Source organism: Mercurialis annua, linkage group LG2 (genome assembly GCF_937616625.2).
Source record: "Mercurialis annua linkage group LG2, ddMerAnnu1.2, whole genome shotgun sequence".
Classification (NCBI taxonomy): domain Eukaryota; kingdom Viridiplantae; phylum Streptophyta; class Magnoliopsida; order Malpighiales; family Euphorbiaceae; genus Mercurialis; species Mercurialis annua.
In genome coordinates this window covers 11,509,460-11,536,168 of record NC_065571.1, presented here as the reverse complement: position 1 = coordinate 11,536,168, position 26,709 = coordinate 11,509,460, and the positions used below count along the sequence as shown (strand labels likewise).

Below are 26,709 nucleotides of genomic sequence, written 5' to 3'. Positions count from 1 at the left end.
GGGGCACTAGCTTATGGAATTTGGCACTTTTAATTATTTTAATTTAACGCAAATATATGTGATTTGTTTATTTATTCACTTGAAGTACAAGGCACGTGACATCTGTTTTATTAGGAATACTTAAATGTTTTTAGAACAAACTTCTATTAATTATATTGAAATCTGCTTTTAAACAATTTATTATCTTATTTTCAATTCGATCGACAATTTCGTATAATTTTTTTTAAGAAAAACCTCTAATTACTTACATAATCAAAAGTGAATGGCCATTAAATAATTTTTTTAAATAAAAAGATATCAAATTGTATATTATGATAGACACATCAGAGTAATTTGCTTGTATTTTTAGTATTGCATTGCATCTCACTATTTGCAGATATTTATTTATTTTTGGGTTAATTTTTAAAAAAATCACGAACTTTACACAAAGTTTCATTTTAATCATGACCTTTAAAAGTTGCCATTTAAAGGCACGAACTGTTTCAAATTCATTATTTTAGTGTATTTTTATTGACTAAATTCTTTACTAAACCATTAATTAAAGACCCAAGTTATTAATCAAAATTAAATCTTATTATCTTTCAGTTAGAGTATTTAGGACTAGGAATTTTTAGTCAGATAAAATACACCGAATTTTACTTTGATGATAGATTTGAAATAAAATGAAAGTTCGTGCCTTTAAATAACAACTTTTAAAGCTCATGATTAAAATAAAACTTCGTGTAAAGTTCGTGATTTTTTTAAAAATTAACCCTTTATTTTTCACTAATATCGGTAACTACATAATACTTATATATTTATCCATATCAAAAAATAAAAAAAATACATAATAATTTTTAACTTATTAAAACTAAATACTGTATATAATATTGCTAGTTGATATTATTGTATTTTACTTATAAAAGAATTTAACTTATTCAGGTACTTAATATTAAATTTTACTTAGTTTATTAATTGTTATTATCTAACTTGATATAATTTTAAAAATAGAAATGAAAAATAATAATTACTGTAATTACTAAAACATTCAATTTTTTGAAATATAAAAGCACTGAAACAACTCAATTTATTTTAATTGAAGTACAAAAACTATTATTAAAGTAAAATAACTAAAACAAAAAATGAATTTAACATTATATTTCAAAAAGTAGTAAGCAATAACGAGTGAAAATTATTTAATTTTTTTGATAATTTTATTATTAAGTTATTAAAATGACTTCATCTTCTGATATTTTCACCTATTTATTTTTATAAATTATTAAACATTTTACTCTAATAATTAAATTCTACTTAATGTTTTTTTGGATATATCTACTATTAATTTTGATAACAAGATAGATGGAAGAATCTCAAAAAGGTTTCAAAAACTCACCCTCACCCTCAAAGAACCAAAAGAACTGAGACCGCTACAGAATAACCAAATCGATAACGATACAAGATAACAGAGACAATCTGTCACGACCCATTTTCATGAATCGTGACCGGCGCTAGGGTATGGGTATGGTTGTACCAAAACCCGTAGCTAGCCTTGCGGATAACCAACTTAGATACATTTAAAACAAAGTACCTGCAGAAAATCACATGCTCGGGGGCAACCGAGACTTCAGCCTAATCTAGCATTACAGATAAACAGCATATATTTAAAGTACGCTTAATCTCAAATAAACTCCAACATGGCAATATAATATAAATGCCATAACACTGTAATCATGCTACAAGCGATAAGTAATAGTTGGACCAATCCAACAACAATAGTCAAAAATATAAATAAAAGACTAAGACACGAATAACTGATACTACTACTGCGGTCTAAGAGTTTAAAACAGTTCGACTCTTTTATTCTGAAAATAAAATAAAACCTCCGAGAATGAAGAAACGGAGATCGACCAACGCTCAAATCATAAACCTGGAAAATTTGGGAAAACAACGGGGTCAGATTTACTGAGTAGAGTTTATATAACCATTTACATTTATTAAGTTAAAAACCTTTAAAAACGTTTAATAAAACATTTTCATTATGGATTATCAATGAAACCCTAAACCACAATTCTAAATCCATTGTCGTGTCGGTGAGACGTATCTCAATAACCGATCCCCGACTATCACTTAATAAATAGTGAGCCCAGGAGACGTATCTTCCACCGGTGCCCTCACTAAGGTGAGACGTATCTCAAACCTACCTCATTACCATAATCATTACCGGTGCGCACGCAGTCCCGATGATGCCCATCGAGTAGCACGTTCCAAATCAAATCCACAATGCCGAAAACAGTTCAAAAGCTGCTTATACATATATATATACAAAATAATACATTTGCTTAATAAAGAGGTAAATAGAGATATAAACTCACTGCTTGCTATTCCACGTGAAACTTGACAAGCACCTAACTCTGGTTCGCCTCTGAAGTACGAACAGTCGACGGGTCTAAATAAAATATTAAAATCATAATTAAAATCAGACCCTAACTCTAAAGAGTACTAAACACCACATAGGACTAGTACACACAACAACACGCCAATGAATAATCAAACACATAAGATTAAAACGTATTAAAACTATAACCCAAGTTATAGAAATCAAATCATATAGTTATATATAATAAATTACAATTCAAGTAATTTATTAAACAATTTAACCCAAGTAAAAAAATTCATATCAGTGAGTCAGCCGAGTTATTAAAAACTACCAAGCTTCTTCCCACTTGTTGGGCGACCACAGTCTAACCCAAAACAAAACTTTATTAAATTTATAAACCCGAGTTTATAATTTAAAATACTTTAATAAAACAATTATCTATATTAAATAGAATTTAATATCTTATAATTCAAGTAACCCAAGTTACACCCCAAAAACTTAATTAAACAAGTCATAAAAGTTTAGGGACTAAATTGTACTTTAGCCAAATAGGGACTAAACTGTACTTTAGCCAAATAGGTATTAAAAATCAAATTAACTTCCCATTCTTAATTTATTAAATTATAAATCAATTAGAAGTCTATAAGATAAAACTTAACTTAAATAAGCTTTTAGAAACTTTCAGGGGCTAAATTGTAAATTTGCCAAATTGGCATTTCGATTTGAATTAGATATAATTACCCGAGTAATTATATTAATTAAAGTTATAAAATATTAACGTATTCTAATTGTCTAGTTAAAATCAAATGGTTCAAGTTATTATCAAAACAATTTAAGTGAATAAAACTAATCTTGAAGTACCTAATTGATTTAAACCACCAAAAATTGATGACCAATGTGACTACTAGGCCATCTTCCACAATTTGAACTAAGCAAACAAACCCGCCACATATGAACAACTCACCATTAACCAATTTAAAAGCTACTGATCATGACTTAAGCCTAAATCATGAATTCTACCTAATTCTAAGCAAGCTGTTAATCATAATATTCAATAACAATTTAATGATTCATTCCCTATAGCTTAGCAGTAAACAAAACAAAAGGAGACAGCAGAAAGTAACTTAGACGGCGATGAAACGGACAGTGATAACACGACGGAACATCATCGTTCGAACAATTCAATTAATCGAGGAATCCTAGGAATAGTTTAGGCCAAGAAGATCATGAAATAACATTAACTAAACAATCAAACTTTCGGCAGTAACATTAATAAGGAATTGAATCAATATAGCGTACAAATACGAAGAAACGGCGGCGATTGAAACGAGGTCGAATACGTACCGTTTTGTGATTCCGAAACGTAGGGATCGAAGAGAACGTCGAGTCGATGTGAATCGTCAAAGAATTTTCGGATTTGAAGCTAAAACAAAAAGCTAGAATCAAGAACCGTAAAATTACGATATCGACAACAATGAAGAACTTAGGGAATTGCTTACCAGGTTAAAGACGCACGAAGGTAAATGTTTAATGATGAAGTTTCTGTTTTTGTTTAAGGAGTAATGGCGGCTGAGTTTTGTAATTTGATGAGAAATATATTAGGTTAGGAATAGAAGAAACGTGATGCAGAATACAATATATAGGGGGAAAGGAAAGGCTTCATCTGCTGCATTAAAATGCAACAAAAATATGATGTATTCATGCAATAGAAAAGTGGTGGGCTTGATAAAATATATGGGCTTATCATGCATTTAAATTGAAAGCCAACGTAATGGCTTACTATGCATATTTATATTTCAATTTAATTTCTCTTTTTCTTTGCCTTTTATTTTTCTTTTTTTCCTTTTAAAATTTAATAATACACACTAAACACGAATCGAATCACGATCGAATTAACGAGCGACTAAAATAAAAATTAAATAAAAATATATAATAATAATAATAAATTATTTAAAATTTGATGAAAAAAAATAATTTAAAAATACGGGATATTACATTCTCCCCAACTTATTAGAAATTCGCCCTCGAATTTAAAATGCAATTATCAAAACTTAATGGCACAACACGCACAGAAACAATCAATTAAATCACATAAGCAACGATACACATACCTTAAGGAAAGAGGAAAGGATAACGTTTCCGCATATCGGACTCCGTCTCCCAAGTGCACTCCTCAACAGAATGATTTCGCCACAGAACTTTGACCATCGGAATCTCCTTGTTCCGTAACTTACGCACTTGCGTATCAACAACCTCAATTGGTTGTTCCTCATAGGACAGCTCCTGGTCAATCTCAACGCTCTGAGGCACAATCACATGTGAAGGATCTGAGATGCACTTCCTCAGCATAGAAACATGAAAAACAGGATGTACTAACGACATGTCTGGCGGCAGAACCAGACGATAAGCCACAGCTCCAATCCTCTCTGAAATCTCATAGGGACCAATGTACCTCGGTGCCAACTTTCCCTTGACACCAAAACGAACCACGCCTTTCATAGGCGAAACCTGAAGAAACACAAAGTCTCCCACCTGAAACTCGATGTCTTTCCTCTTCGGATCTGCATAACTCTTATGCCGACTAAAAGCTGTCTCCAACCTCCGTTTTATCAACGGTACCTTCTCTGAGGTAATCTGAATAATCTCAGCACCAGACAACTTCCGCTCGCCGACCTCTTCCCAGCAGATAGGAGATCGACACTTGCGTCCGTACAGAGCCTCATATGGTGCCATCTCAATGCTCGCATGGTAACTGTTGTTGTAGGAAAACTCAATCAACGGCAAATGAGTATCCCAGCTACCCTGAAAATCAAGAATGCACATCCTGAGCATATCCTCCAATGTCTGAATAGTCCTCTCAGACTGACCATCAGTCTGAGGATGAAAAGCTGTACTGAAGTCCAATCGAGAACCCAAGGACTCCTGTAACGCTTTCCAGAACCTCGAAGTGAAGACCGACCCTCTGTCAGAAACAATCGAAACCGGTACACCATGCAAACTGACAATCCTGTCGATGTACAACTGAGCCAACTTCGAAGCAGGATACGAAACCTTGATAGGAAGGAAATGAGCTGACTTGGTCATACGATCAACTATCACCCAGATGGAATCGTACCCCTGTCGAGTACGTGGTAAACCAACAACAAAGTCCATGGCAATCCGCTCCCACTTCCACTCTGGAATAGGTAATGGTTGTAGATAGCCAAAAGGTCTCTGATGTTCCAGCTTCACCTGCTGGCAAGTCAGACACTTGGAAACGTACTCTGCAACATCCTTCTTCATTCCGCTCCACCAATACGTACCCTTGAGGTCATGGTACATCTTGGTAGATCCCGGATGAACACTGTAGGCTGATCTATGCGCTTCCTCCAGAATCTGGTCTCTCAAACCATCTGAATCCGGAACGCACAGTCTCGAACCAAACCTGAGAACTCCGTCAACAAAAACAAACTCGGAATTCCCATCCAGATGGATCTCGTCCATAATTCGTTTCAATTGTGGATCCTCAGCTTGTAAAGCTTTAATCCTATCAATCAAAACCGGCTGCACTTGCAGATGTGCCAACAAACTCCCGTTCAGAGAAACCTGAAAACCGTAGCCCGAAGCTATCAAACCATGCCACTCTCGAACCATGGGTCTACGTCCAACCTCAGAAATATGGGCTAAACTGCCTGAAGACTTGCGACTCAACGCATCGGCTACCACATTAGCCTTACCAGGATGGTACTGAATAGTACAGTCGTAGTCTTTCAACAACTCTAGCCACCTCCTCTGTCTCAGATTCAACTCTCGCAGATCAAAGATGTACTTCAGACTCTTGTGATCAGTGAAGATCTCGCAAGTCGCACCGTACAAGTAGTGCCTCCAGATCTTCAGAGCAAAAACTACAGCAGCTAACTCCAGGTCATGTGTAGGGTAATTCACCTCATGCTTCTTCAGCTGACGAGAAGCATAGGCGATCACCTGTCCATGTTGCATCAACACGCAACCCAAGCCAATCCGAGAAGCATCGCAGTACACAGTAAAACCCTCAATGCCAGAAGGCAACGCCAAAACAGGAGCTGTAGTCAGAATCTCCTTCAGCTTCTCGAAGCTTGCCTCACACTTGTCGGTCCACTCAAACTTAACACCCTTCTGTGTCAGCTTGGTCAAAGGTGCAGATATCCGAGAGAAATCCTGCACGAACCGACGATAGTAGCCAGCTAACCCAAGAAAACTCCTGATCTCGGTAACTGACCTCGGCCTCTGCCAATCCATGACCGCCTCGATCTTCTTCGGATCAACCTTGATCCCATCCTTCGACACCACGTGTCCTAAGAAGATAACCTGTTCCAGCCAAAACTCGCACTTTGAGAACTTAGCATACAACTGATGCTCTCGCAAGGTCTGTAGTATAGTCCTCAAGTGATAAGCATGCTCCTCCTCACTCCGGGAATAAATCAGGATGTCATCAATGAAGACGATAACAAACTGATCCAAAAACGGCTTGAAAACCCGATTCATCATGTCCATAAACGCTGCTGGTGCGTTAGTCAACCCAAACGACATGACTAGAAACTCGAAATGCCCATAACGCGTTCTGAAAGCAGTCTTAGGCACATCGACATCTCGAATCCGAAGTTGATGATACCCGGATCTCAAGTCAATCTTGGAAAAGCACTTCGCACCTTGCAACTGATCAAACAAATCGTCGATGCGAGGAAGAGGATATCTGTTCTTGATGGTAGCCTTATTCAACTGCCTGTAGTCGATACAAAGCCGAAAGGAACCATCCTTCTTCTTAACAAACAGAACTGGAGCACCCCACGGAGAAGTACTCGGTCTGATGAAGCCACTGTCCAGAAGTTCTTGTAACTGCTCCTTTAACTCCTTCAGCTCAGCAGGAGCCATCCGATACGGCGGTATCGAAATAGGACCAGTTCCAGGAACAACGTCAATGCAGAACTCGATATCCCGATCAGGTGGTAATCCAGGCAACTCCTCTGGAAATACGTCAGTGAACTCGTTCACTATAGGGACAGTGTTCATACTGCCCACCTCAGCATCCATGTCTCGAACCACAGCTAAGAAAGCTTGACAACCCTTACTCATCATCCGCTTTGCCTTGATCGCAGAAATCAGATTCTTCGGTGTCTCCGCCTTTTCCCCTTGAAAAGAAAAGGGTAGATCACCTGGAATCCGAAACTCAACCGACTTCCCTCGACAGTCGATCGAAGCATAATGGCGTGCCAGCCAATCCATCCCCAAAATCACGTCAAATGAAAGAACATCCAAAACAACTAAGTCAGCACGCAAATCTCTTCCATGGATAACCACGGAACACGATGGATACACAACATCCACCACCACACAGTCAGACAAAGGAGTAGAAACAGATAAAGGTTCACTCAGACTTGTTGGTGTTACACCCAACTTAGCAGCAAAACACGTAGACACAAAAGAATGGGTTGCACCCGCATCGAATAAAACAAGTGCATCTACGAAAGAGATCTGAAGAGTACCTTGCACCACTGCGTTAGATGCATGGGCATCCTGAGGAGTCAAGGCGAAAACTCTGGCCTGGCCCTGACTCTGCTGCTGAGAGCTCTGCCCGGTACCATAGCTGCTAGAACCTCTACCGCCGTTGCCACGGCCTCCAAAACCACGCCCTCCAGAACCTCGGCCCCGTTGGCCACCAAAAGAAGCAGCAGGTTGAGAAAACCCTGCTGGTGCAGAGAACACTGGTCTCTGACTCTGATAGGATGGCTGAGCGACACTAGCTGCCGACATCTGCTGTCCAGATGCCTGACACTCTCTGGCGAAGTGACCCGGCTGGCCACAAGTAAAACAACCCCCTGGTGCTAAGCGACACTCGCCTGGATGTCGACGTCTGCAGTTCTGACAGAAAGGAAAACTAGCACCTCCGCTGTTACCGCGCCCAAAACTGCGGCTGCTACCGCTGTTGCCTGAACTGTAGGTGTACGGCTGATAACTCTTCTTGACACCCCTCTTCTTGTTCTTGTACTGAGAAGGTGCCGATTGGTAGCTACCACCACCACTTTGCTGTCCAGGGCCAGAAGACTTCTTGGTCTGCGAAGGACCAGAAATATCCCCAAACTGCAGTAACGAGCTCTCCATACGCCGAGCACTGTCTACTACGTCCGTAAAATCCCTGCGTGTCTCAGTCAGCAAACTCACAAAATCGCGCCCTAAGCCTTTCACGTATCTGTTGTTCACCCTCTCCTGATCTGTCTGCAAGTCCGGCGCGAACCGACCCAACCTCACGAACTCTGTCGTATACTCGGATACTGACCTATCATCCCTAGTAAGTGAGAGCAATCTGTCTCTGTGACCCTCTGTCACTGAAAACGGCAAGAAGAAAGCTCTGAATCTCGCCACAAACTGAGCCCAAGAGATGGTAGCCATGTCAGCATGAACAGAGCTACGAAACCAGTTTCCGGCTGAACCCTTCATTGACATCTCTACAAGAACGACGGTCTGACGCTCCGTAGCCTGTAGTCGCCGAGCATTCTGCTCAACCTCCTCTAGAAAATCCAGCGCGTCTCCGGAACCGTCAAACTCCGTTGGCTTCAGCCTCATGTAAGCCAAAACCAAGTCTCTGTCAGTGGTTCCAACACCACCAACTGCTGCACCACCAGCCTGTGGTTGCTGTTGCTGGGCAATCTGACCCAAAACCGCATACTGATCCTGCAAAGCGACCTGTCCCGCTTGCAGCTGAACCTGGTTGAGTTGTAACGCCGCGACTCCAGCCAAAAACGTGTTGAAGTCGAAGTCGCCCAACTCAGGTTGTGCCACACCTGGCGCTTGAGCACCTCCTGCAGCACCGCGTCCTACGCCTCTGCCTCTACCTCTGCCAGCTTGGCCTCGGCCACCACGACCTCGACCAGCTCGACCCCGACCAGCTGGGCCTCTGCCTGCTAGTCCTCTACCAGCATGAACCTCTGGTTCATTCTGATCCACCTCCATGGAGATCGCGTCATCAGCCTCAGCATTTTGCTGAGCCGTAGCACGAGTACGAGTATTCATTCCTAAGAATGAAACAAGAACAATTTTAAATAACACAGCAAATTTCATACCCAAGCATGAAATAGAACAAGCACCAATTAAGATTTCCCGAGAAATCAACAACGATAAAAATTTTATTCACCCAAGTGAAAACAACCACATAATAAGCAATAAGCAAATAAATCCACACGACTGACTCACGACATTCCTATAGGAGTAGGCAGAAAGTTTTGAAAACAAAAGATGACGTTTCAAAGACAAGACTCGAATCCTAATTCCGCAGTAGTTCCTAGGGCAAATTAATCACTTAACATGCCAAACAAATTACATTTAACATTTAAAAGGCCTTGGTTTGAAACCAAAGCTCTGATACCAAGTTGGTCACGATTCATGAAAATGGATCGTGGGCGCTAGGGTATGGGTATGGTTGTACCAAAACCCGTAGCTAGCCTTGCGGATAACCAACTTATATCATTTAAAACAATGTACCTGCAGAAAACCACATGCTCGGGGGCAACCGAGACTTCAGCCTAGTCTAGCAGTTCAATAAGCAACATATATTCAAAGTATACTTATCTGAAATTATAACTCCAACAGTATGGCAATATAATATAAATACCATAATTACTGTAATCATGCTGAAAGCGATAAAGTAATAGTTGGACCAATCCAACAAACAATAGTCTAAGATATAAACGTATAAGACTAAGACATAAATACCAATCCTACTACTGCGGTCTAAGAGTTCAAAAGTAGTTCGACTCGTTTATTCTGAAATAAAATAAAGAACCTCCGAGAATGAAGAAACAGAGATCGACCAAACGCTCAAATCATAAACCTGGAAAATTTGGGAAAACAACGGGGTCAGATTTACTGAGTAGAGTTTATATAACCATTTACATTTATTAAGTTAAAAACCTTTAAAACGTTTAATAAAACATTTTCATTATGGATTATCAATGAAACCCTAAACCACAATTCTACATCCATTGTCGTGTCGGTGAGACGTATCTCAATAACCGATCCCCGACTATCACTTAATAAATAGTGAGCCCAGGAGACGTATCTTCCACCGGTGCCCTCACTAAGGTGAGACGTATCTCAAACCTACCTCAATACCATAATCATTACCGGTGCGCACGCAGTCCCGATGATGCCCATCGAGTAGCACGTTCCAAATCAAATCCACAATGCCGAAAACAGTTCGAAAGCTGTTTATACATATACATATATACAAAATATAATAGTTGCTTAATAAAGAGGTAAATAGAGATATAAACTCACTGCTTGCTAAATCCACGTGATCCTGACAAGCAATCTAACTCTGGTTCGCCTCTGAAGTACGAACAGTCGACGGGTCTAAATAAAATATTAAAATCATAATTAAAATCAGACCCTAACTCTAAAGAGTACTAGACACCACATAGGACTAGCACCACGCAAAACCAAGTCACATTTAATAAACACGTATATTAAATGCATTCCAATTATAACCCAAGTTATAAAATACAAATCATATAAACATATTTAAAATGGTACATAAAATAATTAAATAAATCCGAGTTAAAATCCATATTAGTGAGTCAGCCGAGTTATTAAAAACTACCAAGCTTCTTCCCACTTGTTGGGCGACCACAGTCTAACCCAAAACAAAACTTTATTAAATTTATAAACCCGAGTTTATAATTTAAAATACTTTAATAAAACAATTATCTATATTAAATAGAATTTAATATCTTATAATTCAAGTAACCCAAGTTACACCCCAAAAACTTAATTAAACAAGTCATAAAAGTTTAGGGACTAAATTGTACTTTAGCCAAATAGGGACTAAACTGTACTTTAGCCAAATAGGTATTAAAAATCAAATTAACTTCCCATTCTTAATTTATTAAATTATAAATCAATTAGAAGTCTATAAGATAAAACTTAACTTAAATAAGCTTTTAGAAACTTTCAGGGGCTAAATTGTAAATTTGCCAAATTGGCATTTCGATTTGAATTAGATATAATTACCCGAGTAATTATATTAATTAAAGTTATAAAATATTAACGTATTCTAATTGTCTAGTTAAAATCAAATGGTTCAAGTTATTATCAAAACAATTTAAGTGAATAAAACTAATCTTGAAGTACCTAATTGATTTAAACCACCAAAAATTGATGACCAATGTGACTACTAGGCCATCTTCCACAATTTGAACTAAGCAAACAAACCCGCCACATATGAACAACTCACCATTAACCAATTTAAAAGCTACTGATCATGACTTAAGCCTAAATCATGAATTCTACCTAATTCTAAGCAAGCTGTTAATCATAATATTCAATAACAATTTAATGATTCATTCCCTATAGCTTAGCAGTAAACAAAACAAAAGGAGACAGCAGAAAGTAACTTAGACGGCGATGAAACGGACAGTGATAACACGACGGAACATCATCGTTCGAACAATTCAATTAATCGAGGAATCCTAGGAATAGTTTAGGCCAAGAAGATCATGAAATAACATTAACTAAACAATCAAACTTTCGGCAGTAACATTAATAAGGAATTGAATCAATATAGCGTACAAATACGAAGAAACGGCGGCGATTGAAACGAGGTCGAATACGTACCGTTTTGTGATTCCGAAACGTAGGGATCGAAGAGAACGTCGAGTCGATGTGAATCGTCAAAGAATTTTCGGATTTGAAGCTAAAACAAAAAGCTAGAATCAAGAACCGTAAAATTACGATATCGACAACAATGAAGAACTTAGGGAATTGCTTACCAGGTTAAAGACGCACGAAGGTAAATGTTTAATGATGAAGTTTCTGTTTTTGTTTAAGGAGTAATGGCGGCTGAGTTTTGTAATTTGATGAGAAATATATTAGGTTAGGAATAGAAGAAACGTGATGCGGAATACAATATATAGGGGGAAAGGAAAGGCTTCATCTGCTGCATTAAAATGCAACAAAAATATGATGTATTCATGCAATAGAAAAGTGGTGGGCTTGATAAAATATATGGGCTTATCATGCATTTAAATTGAAAGCCAACGTAATGGCTTACTATGCATATTTATATTTCAATTTAATTTCTCTTTTTCTTTGCCTTTTATTTTTCTTTTTTTCCTTTTAAAATTTAATAATACACACTAAACACGAATCGAATCACGATCGAATTAACGAGCGACTAAAATAAAAATTAAATAAAAATATATAATAATAATAATAAATTATTTAAAATTTGATGAAAAAAAATAATTTAAAAATACGGGATATTACACAATCATACCACAAGACACTCGAGATAAACACATCACAAGAACACCGAGCAGGATCAACTGAGCAGATACCCCATTCTCATGAAGGACCTACTCGGACAACCAAGTAAAATCAGCTTATCACATTAACACATTCCAAAGAGGACATGCTCGGTCAACCGAGCATGACCGTCCCCGATTATAAGGACAGTACAGTCTAACATCAGGTACCCTGACAACACCAATATTCCCTACATAGACAAAGAGAACAAAATCAGAATTATCGGCCTAAACAAAATCATATCACCAACAAGAAAAACCATGACAAAGACATAGTATACAAAACTGAAGAAAAATATGTAAAAAATTAATACTCTTTTTTCTTAAAACTATTACACTAGCTTTCACTTTTCATTTTTTCCCTTACTCAAATAGTTACTAATTTGATCGTCGGAGAGGTTTTCCGAAATCATCTTTCGGCATCCTTTTAACGGCTGTGTTGTGGTTTTCAGGTGCCCTCTGAAAACATGCCAGATTCAAGACAGACCTCGTGATTCACATATTATCAAGTTTTAATATTTTAATAAGTTTTTCACTAAATTTATATATTTGTAATTTATTTAGACCTGAATTTATCATAGATCTATTACTAATATAATTTTACACAATAAACTACTAATTTAAGCATCATAGAAAAAGTAATAAAATATCTAAACATCATACATTATTAAATAATTAATTTGTATACATTTTGAATAAATATACAACAATTAAAATTTTAAAATCTCTTTCATGAACTTAATTCAAAACAAATAAAAAGTTCAGAAATCCTACTTTAAAAATAAACATATAGAGAGTCAATTTAAAATTACAAAGTATGAAAACTAAAATTGATATGTTGAAGTTAAAGTAATTTTAACTTTCATTAAAACCGTGTGCATATCAATAAAATGACTTGATTGTTGTGAAAATATTTTAAAAATAATAATTCAATCTCTATAAATTTAAATAAATGAATAACAAGATAATAAAGAATCTAAAGCGCAACGACCTCAAAATAGGTTTTTATTATATATATTTACTATTTATGAAGTTTTGAATTCAATTTAAATTATTAAGTAACGATATAGCTAAGAAGCACGGAAACTTCGATAAAGTTGTGTTTCCCGTTTCGAAAACGTTTCGGAAACCGGAAACTCTTGGACACCCGTACGAAACGTTTCAGGCCGTTTCTGTAAATAATAAAAATTAAAATTTGTAAAAAATTTAAAATTATTACCCACAAATAAAAAAAATTAACTAGTTACCCATAAATTTTACATTCGTATTGCCCACAATACAACAAATATACTTATTTGTGTTGAATTGTATTATATTTTTTATATATTTATAAAATTTTAAATATTTAGTACATTAAATTGAATTATTTTGTTAATTATCATAAATATTTAAATAATATTTTTATAAATATATCCTTAAATTTTTGTTATTTACACGTTTCCCCCACGTTTCGTGTCCTTCATTTTGAAAAACTTTCGTTTCCCCGTGTCCGTTTCGTATCGTTTCCGTTTCCCGTTTCCGTTTCCGTGCTACTTAGCGATATAGTGATTAATTTTTTTTTCTAGAAATAGATCTAATCTAAGTTATTTGTTAAATATAAGTTATGTTAAATTATTAGATGTATGTTATTTTAAATTCGCACTAATTTATCTGCGCACGTTGAAACTCGAAAGTAAAATCTCAAAATGCAGTTGAAGAATCTATCCACTTTAGTTAGATTTCACAGATAATAATAATTGAATGTTGAATAGTTTATAAAAACATCAAAGGCAAAAGAAAATTTACTATTTTGTCTACTAAATATTTTTTTTGTGCTTACTTAAAAGAAAATATGTCTCACTTGTTTTAGATGATTAAAATAGTGGTATTTTTTCGGTTTTAATGGAAAGAAGTGATATTTCAACCTAGTGAAGTGGCTAAGGTCCTTCAAGTATATTTTTAAAGTCTTAATTTCGAGTCTCAGTAGGGTCAAATGATTTAAGGTCAATTTAACATCTAACGACTAACAACTGACTACTAACTATTCATAAAAAAAACTACTAACAACTAACTATTATCATAACTAGATTCTAATCATCGGAAAAAAGTGATATTTCAAAAATTTGAGAGAACTTAGTAGTCAGTAACACTAAATGAAACATAAAATTTGCTTTTACATTTGATAAAAGCTATTTAATAGAAACTATCTAACCTTTAATAAAAATTTCATTTTAATTATATTTTTTAATATTTATAACACATAAACATTAGCAATTATAAAATTTTAATCACTTTTAATTGTTTGCAATTCTGTACATAACACTAAAATTCAATGAATATAAAATCTGCTCAACATACCAAAGATAAAAAAAAACTGAAGAGATATAAATGTTATATTAAGAAAATGAAGCCTTCATAAATATGTATAATTCACTTACAAGAAAGAAAGCTTTTTATTAATTAGGAGCCCAACAACTCAAATACATAACAGTTCTAAATGAATCCTCAGATTTTCCAGCCTTATTATTATTATAATGACTACCTCTAAGCTTCTTATTAGACAACAAAACATAATTAGAAGATCTGAAATTGGTGTTTGCATGTTGTTGAAGTGATCTTAATGCATAGTTCCATCTGCATAAGCCTTGATCTTTCAGTGCCTCCACCACTCCTATGCTTGCTGCTACTGCCCATGCTCTACTTGATGAACTCATATTTATGATGATGTTTTTTTTATGTAATTTTAGATCAAACTGAAATAAATTTGATAGGAGAATGAGATATAGATTTGTATGTTTCTTGATTTTGTGCTTTGATGTTGACGAAATGGAAGGTGAGAGATATATACAATTAAGAAACCAAGAAAATGACAAAAAAGCAAATGGTTTTATAAAATTAAATAAATGAAAGATGGTTTAGTGAGGCCAATTGTATTTCTTTTTAGGCAGTTGTATTTCTTTATTACAACACTTTGTTTTTGGGACATTGAATTGAGACTTTTGTATGTATTTGTGTTTTTATTGGGAGTGAAAAGGTATAGACAAACTTGGTGATGGACCTGAGATGGTGGTGATAAAACAATTTAAAGAAAGAGACAAGATTGATCATGGTTGATGATAGAATTGTTCATCCGGTCTGCCGAGCTTTTTTAATATTTTTATACTGGCACAAGCGCGCGAGTCCATCTCAAGCTTTATATTTCCTACTCAATTACTGATAACACTACATATTTGCAGATTCGGACCGGGTTTGAACGAATTTATATGAAAATTCTATAAAATGAAATCCGAATCCGCCCATAAATTAACGAATTTTTTTTTTGGACTCGGACCGAACGTGGGATGAAAAATCATTACCCGCCCCTAAAGATCGGGATATGGGCAGGCATGCATGGATATCCAAACTTATGAATAGGTTTACTTAGAGATAGGATCAGCCAATTAAAATAGATTTATTTGATTTATATGAAAATACATAATTTTAAATTATATTAGCTTATATATTTAATTTTATATCTTTATATATTTAGAAATGATATCAAAATTACAAAAATAATGAATTACTAATTTTCTTATTTTTTTCAAAAAAAATGCTTTAAAAATCATGAATTTTACAAATTTAACACAAATTTTAGCAATGTTAGACATCAAATTTTGAATTTTTATAATTTAAAACAACGAGCAATTTTCCGTTAAAAGATTATTGATGTAGACGTTGGAATATTATATTCAAATTCACCAAACCGACCGAACAAATAGAAGATTTGATTTGAAAAAATATTTTAATTTTTTTTTTATAAAATTCATTTATCGACCAAATTACCGACCTATTTGGTTTAGTTTAAATTTTGAATAGTTTTTTATTCGGTCGGTTAAGTTTCAATTAAAATTTCATATTTGGTCGGTTTAATTTCCAGCATTCCGTATTTCATATAATTTTATTAATATTTGATTAAAAATTTGAAATTACACTAATATCCAATTATCTAAAATTCGACAACATGATGGTTAAAAGTAATGCTTTTAGGTAATGTTTGGTTTATAAAATATGTGTGGAATAGAATAGTTGTTTTTATAGAATAGGAATTTTATAAAACATCTATTATATAATTTTATGGAATAACTATTTTGTAGTTATTTAATTGTTTAAAAATAGTTATTTTATATATAATCCTATTTTATGAAACAAAAAATAACATTAATCCTCACTTACCTCATTACATGTAATCCAGATACAATTTTGGCAACTCTGATTACTTTATTTACAACTATATCTATACACAATGAAGAAAAATAAAATTAATTCATATGTTTTATATCTCTGTCTTTCAAAATATTATTAGAAAGTTACCTAATTAATTAAGTGTAATAAAAGTAAATAATTATTTTGGAGGGAGGGAGTATTTAGATAAAGACTTAAGTGATTTCAATATATTAATGTACACTTATTTAACCTTGTAATCCCTTTTATTAATAAAATATTATTTCCTTAATCAAAACCATGTATTAAATCTTTGACAAAAAAAAACATGTATTAAATTAATAGAAGCAATAGAGTGCAAGACCCAATATCTCTAAACTTGAATTGGTGTCTAGTTTTGCAACAATTAACACATTCAATCATATTAGGGACTCATCTGTTGGAAGAATTTCTGCTTATTTGAGCTGGAACAAGAACAAAATGAGATTTTAAAGTAGATAAAGAAAATATCAAAAATAGAATCTTAATACAAAATCAGAAATTCCATTGACAGAAAAATTCTGAAACAAACTAATATAATATGTACAATCTAAAGCAAATTAATTAATTAGGACCCCAACAACTTAGATACATAACAGTTCTAAGTGATTCTTCAGATTTCTTCAACTTCTCATCTCTAACCTTCTTAGAAACAACAGCAGAAGATAACATTTTAGGGTGTTGATGAGAAAATGATTTGACATTGTTCTTCAGATTCTGGTGAAGTGATCTGAATGCGTAGTTCCATCTGCACAGCCCTTGATCTTTCAATGCTTCAACTACTCCAATGCTTGCTGCCACCATCCAAGCTCTGCTTCTTGAACTCATTCTTTTTAATTATTACTTGTTTAGCTGAGGTTTTTGTTTAGTTGGTGTATGATTTGATGTGAGGAATGGGATTGAGTTGGTTATATTTATAGTGAGAGAAAATTTATAATAGCAGACAATGGTTTCACTTCACCAATAGATTTGGGGAAGCCAATAGTTTGTGTGTAGTGGTTTTACTAAAACAAGCTGCAAGTGTATCATTGAATATAGACACCAAACCACTGAGAAGGAGGGTCAGGCACAAGAAGCCCACAATAATATTTTTTTAACTTTTTTTAGTCTAAAATAGTAATATTTCTATTTTTAAAGGCGTAATCCATTAGTAGATTTTTTTATTATACTATACGTTTTTTAATTAAATTTTGTCTCTTTCTGCTCCATGAATTCAGAAAAACCGAAAGGATTAATTTTGTCTGAGTAGTGAATACAACAATATTTTCTTGTTTATTGTATTAATTTTTACATTGTATAATAAGAAATATTTACTAAAATATTAGAGTTTCAGATTTACAAATCTGTACTGTATCCACAGCAGCACACAAAGAGTGCCTTCTATAGTTATTTTATTTTTTTGCCGAAATTTGTCCATTTGCAACTGTTAGATTAAATAAAATACTACTAAATATGAAAAGAAAAAACAAATTCCCTTTATAACAGTGTCAGTGTCCATTTATTAACAGACAGCAGCTTCATACATAAGTTTACACTGAAAATCATACATGCAATCCTTTCCATAAGAAAATGTCAAATTGATGCAGTTTATGAAGGATAGTTAAAAACAGAGCACAATCTGCAGTATGATTAAACTGTTTATACTGTGTTTTGTTTAACGGAATTAGCATCATAGTACACAGGTTAATATCAAACATGTAAGATGTTGGTTTCATTACGAATATACAAAAATTCACCCATAATTCTGTAAATTAATCTTTTCTTTTATAGGGTGGATAATATATGTATCTGTACATTGACTGAAATGATTCAACTCTAGGCGAACAAGTAACCTAAAAATGTAACAAAAATCTACTATTAATCAGCAGAGAATAAAAACAATGGTAAAGGGCTATGTAGCGCAGAAGCGGAAACGCCGAAATCAGAAATGAAAAAAATGGTATTTTTTACAAAAATATGTTATAAAAATAGAGTTACCAAGTTTTAAAACGAAGGCGAAACGCTGGAATGTAGGTGAAGGGCTATACCAAGCGTGAGGCTTAACTTAGACGAGACATATCAAAATCATCTGGAAATTTGAAAGTGTCAGCAGCTCCAAACTTCCTTCGTTCTTCTGAATCTTCAGCAGATTCATCGTCCTCGTCGGTACTATCCTCCTCGTCTTCATGGAAATTTTTTATAGGTGATTCTGGATCAAAAATACTTTTTGATCTACATAGTGGGGTAGCTAGCATGGCCACTTGGCCGTGATTTGAAATCTCCACAACTACTGTGTCATCATCAACAGGAAGTGGCTGTTTCCAAGGCTCCCCATCGATTCTCATGAAGGTGTCTTCTGCTGCACCTTTGCGGAACTCGAAACGGATTCTACTCGCCTGCAAACAAATTTATAGTATGGATGTAAATTTCAAAAGGAGATTCATCAATCTCTTATTACCCGCATTCTTAATATTAGGAAAAGAAGAGTCGAGTGGCAGAATTTCATATATCACTTTGAATAGCATACTGGACTATTTCGTAGTTCATACCTGTGCAAGACGAGTCCCATGTCCACTTGGAGCAAGAAGAACAAGCCCATGCCAAGCATTCCTAAAACCGACGACCTCAATAAGGCCATCGTCTACATATGGTTGCGTTAAGTCCCTCTGTAAGTGAGATTTTTGGAAATTGTTTAGAAAATGAACTGAGAAGACATGCCATGTAAGAAATAGCAACTTTATCTAAATCACACAGCAACACTGTACGAACTTGCACGTACAGGAAAAGCTGAGAGAGAGAGAGAGAGAGTACATACATCGTGCAATTTCCTCCCATTGGGTTTTCCCCATGGATTGAGACCACCAGAAAAACTTGGCAAGTTAAGGCATACAATAGACCTAATGCTGTATTTCAAAAATATCAAGTGTCAGAAAATCAGTTGTTACATCTCTATTGAGCTTGAACTGGTCTTCTGTAGTATAGAAGAATTTTATAGCATAAGAAAGACCAAAGGAAACAAGAAAAATAAAACACAATTAAAAAAAGATCAAATACAGCCTAATCACTTTCAGTTTGAAGTGCTAAATTTTGATAAAGAAAGTCATATATGCTATGCTCATTGCTTTTACAAACTGAATCAAGAATCACTTTTACGCACGGTGTGACATGGAAAGTTCCAATCACATTATTTATCACACGCAAAGGAATAACCAAAGCATGAAATATTTCAGTTTCCAGGACAGATCTAACTTCATATTCTAAACTTAGGACCAACCATGAGTGTTGTCGAAATGTGTCATACTAGATATATATATCATTTCCACATCCACAACCCATTAACATGGTCTCCTAGCTACTACGAAAAAGCATTAGTTGATGATTATTAGTTATTCATCTTTCATTAAACGTTTAAATGCCTTTCCATTCTCTGAAAGAATATTTTAACAGAAAATACTTCCCCATCTGCCATAACAATCCAGTTTGGGTTTCATGACAACTGTGTAATTCCGTTAATCGAAGCATTCAATTCAGCAGCTAATAATTTTACTACTTTAGGGTAAGAACCATGGGAAGACACAGCACTGCATAAAGAATATCATATTTCACCTGCTAGGTATGCTGAGGTCCTCCCATTGACCTTTTGACTTCATGATTCTAACCCTTGTAAGCTGTGCTATGTTCCTGCATTATTTGCAAGAAATGTCACATAAACAAACAAAGGCAATGCAACAACACAGAATAAACACTTGATATCATCAGTCTCAAAAACTTTAGTCAAACAAAAAAAAGTTGAAATCTACTCAACCATTTCATATATAAGAAGCAAGAAATTGGGAGAAGGGAATGGCAGAATCTAATTTAATTCTTTGAATTCAGATTTAATCATTTCAGTAATGTACTAAAAAAACAATATTATTAGATCACCGGATAGGTTTTTAATACATCTAAAAGCCTCACAACTACAGGAATATGCAGAATTCAGATTAGCTCGAGGGATTGATTTGTTAAATTGTCTCGTGTTTACAAGTTATAACTAATGTCGTCGACAAAAGCATCATAAAAAATCTTTTTTCTCCACTAGGTAGAAAAATTTCTCCACTACCCTAGCAGACTGGAGATCATACGTTTACACTGCAGTAGTGGCACCAACATAAAAGCAGTCATCGGATTAACGTAGAGGATGATGCAGCAAAATGGAAAATGAGACGGTAGTTTTCCACCATTAACTTACAAAAATGTGGAAATAAAGATCATTACTCTTAATTAAATAAGAAATTTTGCCTAATTGCAAAACAACTACGAAGACTACGAGAGGGGAGACAGGTTCAATTACACAACATAACCTAAACTTTATAAAACAATAAACTGAAGAACAAAAAATACTAATAATTCCTACAAGCTGACAACTAATATAGCAATAAGAGGAAAAGAACTTGCAACAGGAGACTGACCGTGAAGAAGGATGAAAAAGAGAGGCAAGAAACCATCCTTGAGTGCATCCTAGCTTTAAGTAAGTACTCTAATGAACCAAGATAAAAAAAACAGAAATAATTAATATCATTTTAACAAGAAATTATCAGTTACACATCCTAATAGTATTAAAATTAGTCCAATAATGCAAAACCAAAATTGATAGTTTAAGGATATTGGTAGTTCTGTAAGATTGTCGCAAATTAGCCAATTGCAATAAGGAGATAAAGAATATTCCAAAAAAGGAAAAAAAGAAAAATTGAGATCATTAACCATTAGAATGCATGATGGGCCATTTATTTAATCACCAAGTAAAATTTCTTAATGTAAAATTGCACAAGTTCTAAGCCAATAGTCTGTTTAACAAACATCCCCCTATTTCTTTTATGTTGACTATTTCTTAGGAAACCCTAGTAGTTATCAAAAACACTTGAGTTGATGACCATTCCAAGAAAAGAAAAAAAAAACATTTAACAATGAGCGCATAATAGCTTATTATGAACAGGTAGGGATATAACTATCATTGTTTTCACATGCTTAAAGCTCAAACAAAATCACTGAGAGCTTTTGAAGAATAATGTTTTAAAGGTTAGCATTTTGATAATTTGATCCTTTGACAAAATTATGAATAATTTAGATAATGGAGCTTCCAACTTTCATCTTTAATTTAAACCAACAACAAAATTAACATAGAAAAGGATAAGATCATATCAAATTTCAATCATGAGGACTAAAAACTGCATAATACAAAATCTATGTACCATACCTGATTAACTAATTGATTTTTAAATCTTTCTGGGTGTAACTTCCTCTCTGAGTGAAAGGCATATGATATTTGAGCATCCATTCCTGTAGATTATAGAGCACATCAATGAAGGAATTTGGCAAGAAGAATAATACAATGGTAGGTCATAACAGGAAAGAATTATGTCATTAATAACACTCTTCCCTCAAATCTCATATTTTAACCAAAGGGTGGGATAACTGCATTCAAGTATCCGACAAATTCCTTATTTAATTGAATTATGATGTAGTTGCACTTATATCCTGAATTATCTATCTAGGAAAAGAGATTATACTTGTAATAAAATCGTATGAAATGTCTCAATAAAGTAAAATAATTTAAATATTAATTTCTTTTGCATCATATAATACGTTCAAATTTCCTCTTCTCAAGTATATATGGGAATTTATCCTTTTTTACATCAATGAAAAAAACTATAAAGTAGAAGCAAAAATGTCTTACCCATACTGAAGTAGTTCCAAAATCCACCCCTAAAAGTGTGATAACCTTCCTGAAAACAACCAAAAACATTTCACTGATAAGGATCTTTAAAGAGGCAAAAGAAACATTCAAAGAGAAACTAACCGATACCCAAAAAGGACTCTGTTTAATGTAAATCACATATAAAATAACTAGGTAGCATGCCACGAGAGAAGGAAAGACAAATGAAAGAACAAGCAAATAAAAAAAAAGAGAACTTCTGAGATTGACGAAAAATGACGTTTTGTTCCTTCTGCAAGTTTCTGATTAAAATGAGTTAACTTCTGAGATTGACATTTAAGAATGCCATTCTGTTCCTTCTGTAAGTTTGTAATAAAATGAGGTAACTTCTGAGATTGACATTTAAGAATGCCATTCTGTTCCTTCTGTAAGTTTGTAATAAAATGAAGTAACTTCTGAGATTGACATTTAAGAATGTCATTCTGTTCCTTTTGCAAGTATTTATTGCAGGTATTAGCTGGCACATAGATACACTAGGCAATAAATAGCTATATTCGCTTCAGATGTCTTCAGTGAAACATCAAGGATTATCTTCTTGTTTGTTCCAAATTCAAAACATCATATAATCACATAGAACTAGAACTTACCATATTCAATGAATCTGATTCAGAGACACGGTGGAACGCGTGCAACGAATGAGGTAATTCAAGAGGTGCTACAGGATCACAGGAGCCTTCTTTTGGGCATTTCATTCTCATGATGATATGCCAGCTAATAAAAACACACAAATATGAAAGGTCGTGTTTAGATATTTATGAAGATAAAAAATAAGAAATGGATCAGGTTGGGAAGCAACATACAGGTAGAATATTTTGGTAATTAGTGTAATACCTGTCAATTTTCATTTCCCTCGCAGCTCGTACTTGTTGCAAGAATGACTCTACAGATAAACGGTCTGTACCAGGGTTTTTCTTTCCCTGTTAAACAAGAACAAACATGACCAAAAAGATTCTAGTTCAAAACTGAATTTCGAGTAATGAACATCTGAACGTAAGGATCCAAAAAAACAATAATTTGTGCATTGATGATCAAGGAAAAATTGAAAATAATAAAGAATCTAAATATATTGAATTCAAATGAAGCAATTCAGTGTTGATTTAGTTACATTTTATGGTTATCAAAGGTATTTTGTATAGCACGCTACAGTTCTTGCCAAAATATTACTTCTTTTGGCTTATTTTTTTGGCACCATACATTGATAGTATTAAAAGAGGGATACTAATAATTTACTAAAAGAATTTCAGGTGCAACGTGAAGCAATTCATGACCTAAACTGCGCTGTCAGCCGTGTGTGAAATAGCAAAACTAAACTAAGAGAACAAGAACATAAAGCAATAGGACTCATAACAAACTAATACAGTATAATTTAAAAACACATGATCTGAGTAAAGCTTACCCAGCCAAATGAAAAGGGAAGGTTATTTCCAGTTCCCAATGGGACCGTAGCAATTGGTGGAGGTTGAGGTAGTTTGAGATCGCATACTACTCCAAGTAGCCAACCAGCTGTACCATCTCCACCTGCAACCTAACCATCTAATTATATCAGAAACATGAAAACTCCGTGTTAGTAGAAAACAGCCACAAAATTAATCAAATTAACTCACAACTATTCTCAGTCGCTTCTCAATTTCAGCAGCAAATTCATCACCATTGTTCTTCAATTTTTGCAGCGTAGCATAAACTTGATGTAGGACTTTATCAGGAGCCTTTTCTTTCAAATCAAAAACCTAGAAGAAAACAAACAATTCGCCCTTTAGAAACATATAAGGGTCAACTATTATGTTAGATTCCAAATTCCAATACTCTAACTATTAATCCTTAATCTATTGGTCAATAGAAGTTCTGAAATTCAGAATCATATTCAATTCTTGAACTGTTGCATACAAACAAACTACACGTAACGGATTGATTACTAAAAGATTCAAAAATCGCACCTGATTTTTGTTAAGAAGAGACCGATAAGTAACGAGAAGCTCCCCTCCTAACTGTCCACCACTTCTCGAATTGATAAACACTAACACGGGACAAGACGGCTGATGATTATGAACATCATAATCATCATCCTCATCACTGTTCACATAATGATTACTATTATTTTCTGATGAAGATCCTTCAGGAACAAGAATATAATCAGGTATATAATAATCCTTCAATACTCCATCCTTTGATTTCTCATCTTCTTGACTGCACATAAAATCATCATCAACAACAATAATAAATTAAATTATATAAAATTCAACAGAACAAAAAAAAACACATAATGTGATCACGAATTAAACCTTCTAGACATGAAACCACGAATTGACTCTTTAAGATCTCTAAATCGAGGAGAAAAACTGTTACGCAACTCCATTTTCTTCATTATCACAATTTTAATCAACTAATCTAACTAACTAACCGAAAAAAACTGTTACGATTTTTTATTTTTTTTAATTTTCCTCTCGATTTTCTCGCTGAGACAAAATAATGTTATACTTAACCTGAATATTTTACAAAAGATATATAAATATAAAGAATTGAAAAGAATATAATAATAGGAATTGAAAATGAATATTCACGTGATAAAGAAAAGTCGCAGAGAAGCGATTCTTACTTTTAGAAGAAGAAGAAGAAGTTTTGTTGGAATCAACGCGCTTTAATGAATAAATTTTCAGAGCAGTTTCTTTTTCCTTTTCTTTAACATTTTCTTGTTTTGGCTGTCGTGTGTTTATGGGTTCGACTACCTGCTCCTGTAAACGGACGAGGGAAGCTTTAGTTGGTAGTGTCGTTATTTGGTGTGACTCTGATATTTACCATTTTATAAGTTTCATTTTTGGTGTGATTTTAACATTTTCTTTTCTTGTTTTATTATAGGATTTAATATTGTTTAATTCTCATAATTTTTTAAAAAATATGTCTGATTTATTTTAATATTTCTGTGTAGATTATATATTTGATTTGATTTGAATTTTAATAGAACTAAACAAATTTAATATGTATATATAAAAGTGGTAATTTTCTGAAATACACTATTCCCCAACTTATTTACAACTTTACCTTTCAAATTTTGACTTTTCTTTTCTGATTATTTTTATTTACGAAAAATACTTTTTTTTTTAATTTCATAAATACCTTTTTCGGTTTCCAATTTCGGTTTTTGTTTTTTCGGTTCGGCCGACCGTACCGACCGACAATTTTTAATATTTTTTTATAAATTTTTTTTTCTGAATTTTTATTTTATTTTTTATAGTGTAACAATAGTGTATATATAGTGTTTTATAGTGTAAGATTAGTGTATATATAGGGTATATATACTGTTAATTTTATTTTTTATAAATTTTTTTCCTGTAATTTTTTTTTATTTTTTAATAGTGTAACAATAGTGTATATAGTGTTTTTATAGTGTAATATTAGTGTATATATAGTGTGTATATACTGTTAATTTTTATTTTTTATAGATTTCTTTCCTGAATTTTTTATTTATTTTTTATAGTGTAACAATAGTATATATATATATATATAGTATGTTTATGGTGTTTTTATAGTGTAAGATCAGTGTATATATAGTGTATATATATAGTGTATTTTTAACATTTTGTAGTGTTTTTTGTGGTCTACACCATGAAATACTGCAAATACACCATAAACACTGTAAATGCACCATAGATATACTAAAAAAACGGAAAAATACACAAAAAATACATTAAACCGTAAATATATTATTAAATTACAACAAATGCACCATAAATCAATTTGTTCTTTACAAAATCAATATGAATAAAAAAATATATGAATAAGAGAAGACAAAATAAATAATATTATGAATAATTGAACAATATTTTAAACAACAAATTATAGATTTACAATACTTTATTTACAAAATGTTTAAATCATTACAAAAAACTTAAAAAAATTACACAAATCTAGAAACGAGTCGAAAAATCCATAGCGTGAACGAAAGAGACGAACGGACTAGCGCGAACGGAAAAGACGAACCGGAAACGACGACGAGAAATCCATCGAAAGTAGACAAACGGAGCGCGACCGGAAAAACACACGGAAAAATAATCGAAGGAGACAAACTGAAAATCAAATAAACAAAAAGAAGA

The 26,709-nt window shown here is 33.7% G+C and overlaps 1 protein-coding gene across 1 annotated transcript; it reads right to left on the bottom strand.

The window, feature by feature from the left end:
* Positions 1–18,629: 18,629 nt before the first annotated feature.
* LOC126670083 (diacylglycerol kinase 1-like) lies at positions 18,630–25,110 on the bottom strand. Its single transcript, XM_050363741.1, has 13 exons — positions 24,901–25,110; positions 24,556–24,805; positions 24,226–24,348; positions 24,018–24,146; positions 23,453–23,538; positions 23,209–23,332; positions 22,583–22,631; positions 22,103–22,185; positions 21,318–21,385; positions 20,473–20,547; positions 19,682–19,769; positions 19,416–19,532; positions 18,630–19,262 (listed from the first exon to the last, which is right to left on the bottom strand). The coding sequence occupies exons 1-13, from the start codon at positions 24,981–24,983 to the stop codon at positions 18,927–18,929; spliced, it is 1,611 nt and encodes a 536-aa protein (XP_050219698.1). The 5' UTR covers positions 24,984–25,110; the 3' UTR covers positions 18,630–18,926.
* Positions 25,111–26,709: the final 1,599 nt, after the last annotated feature.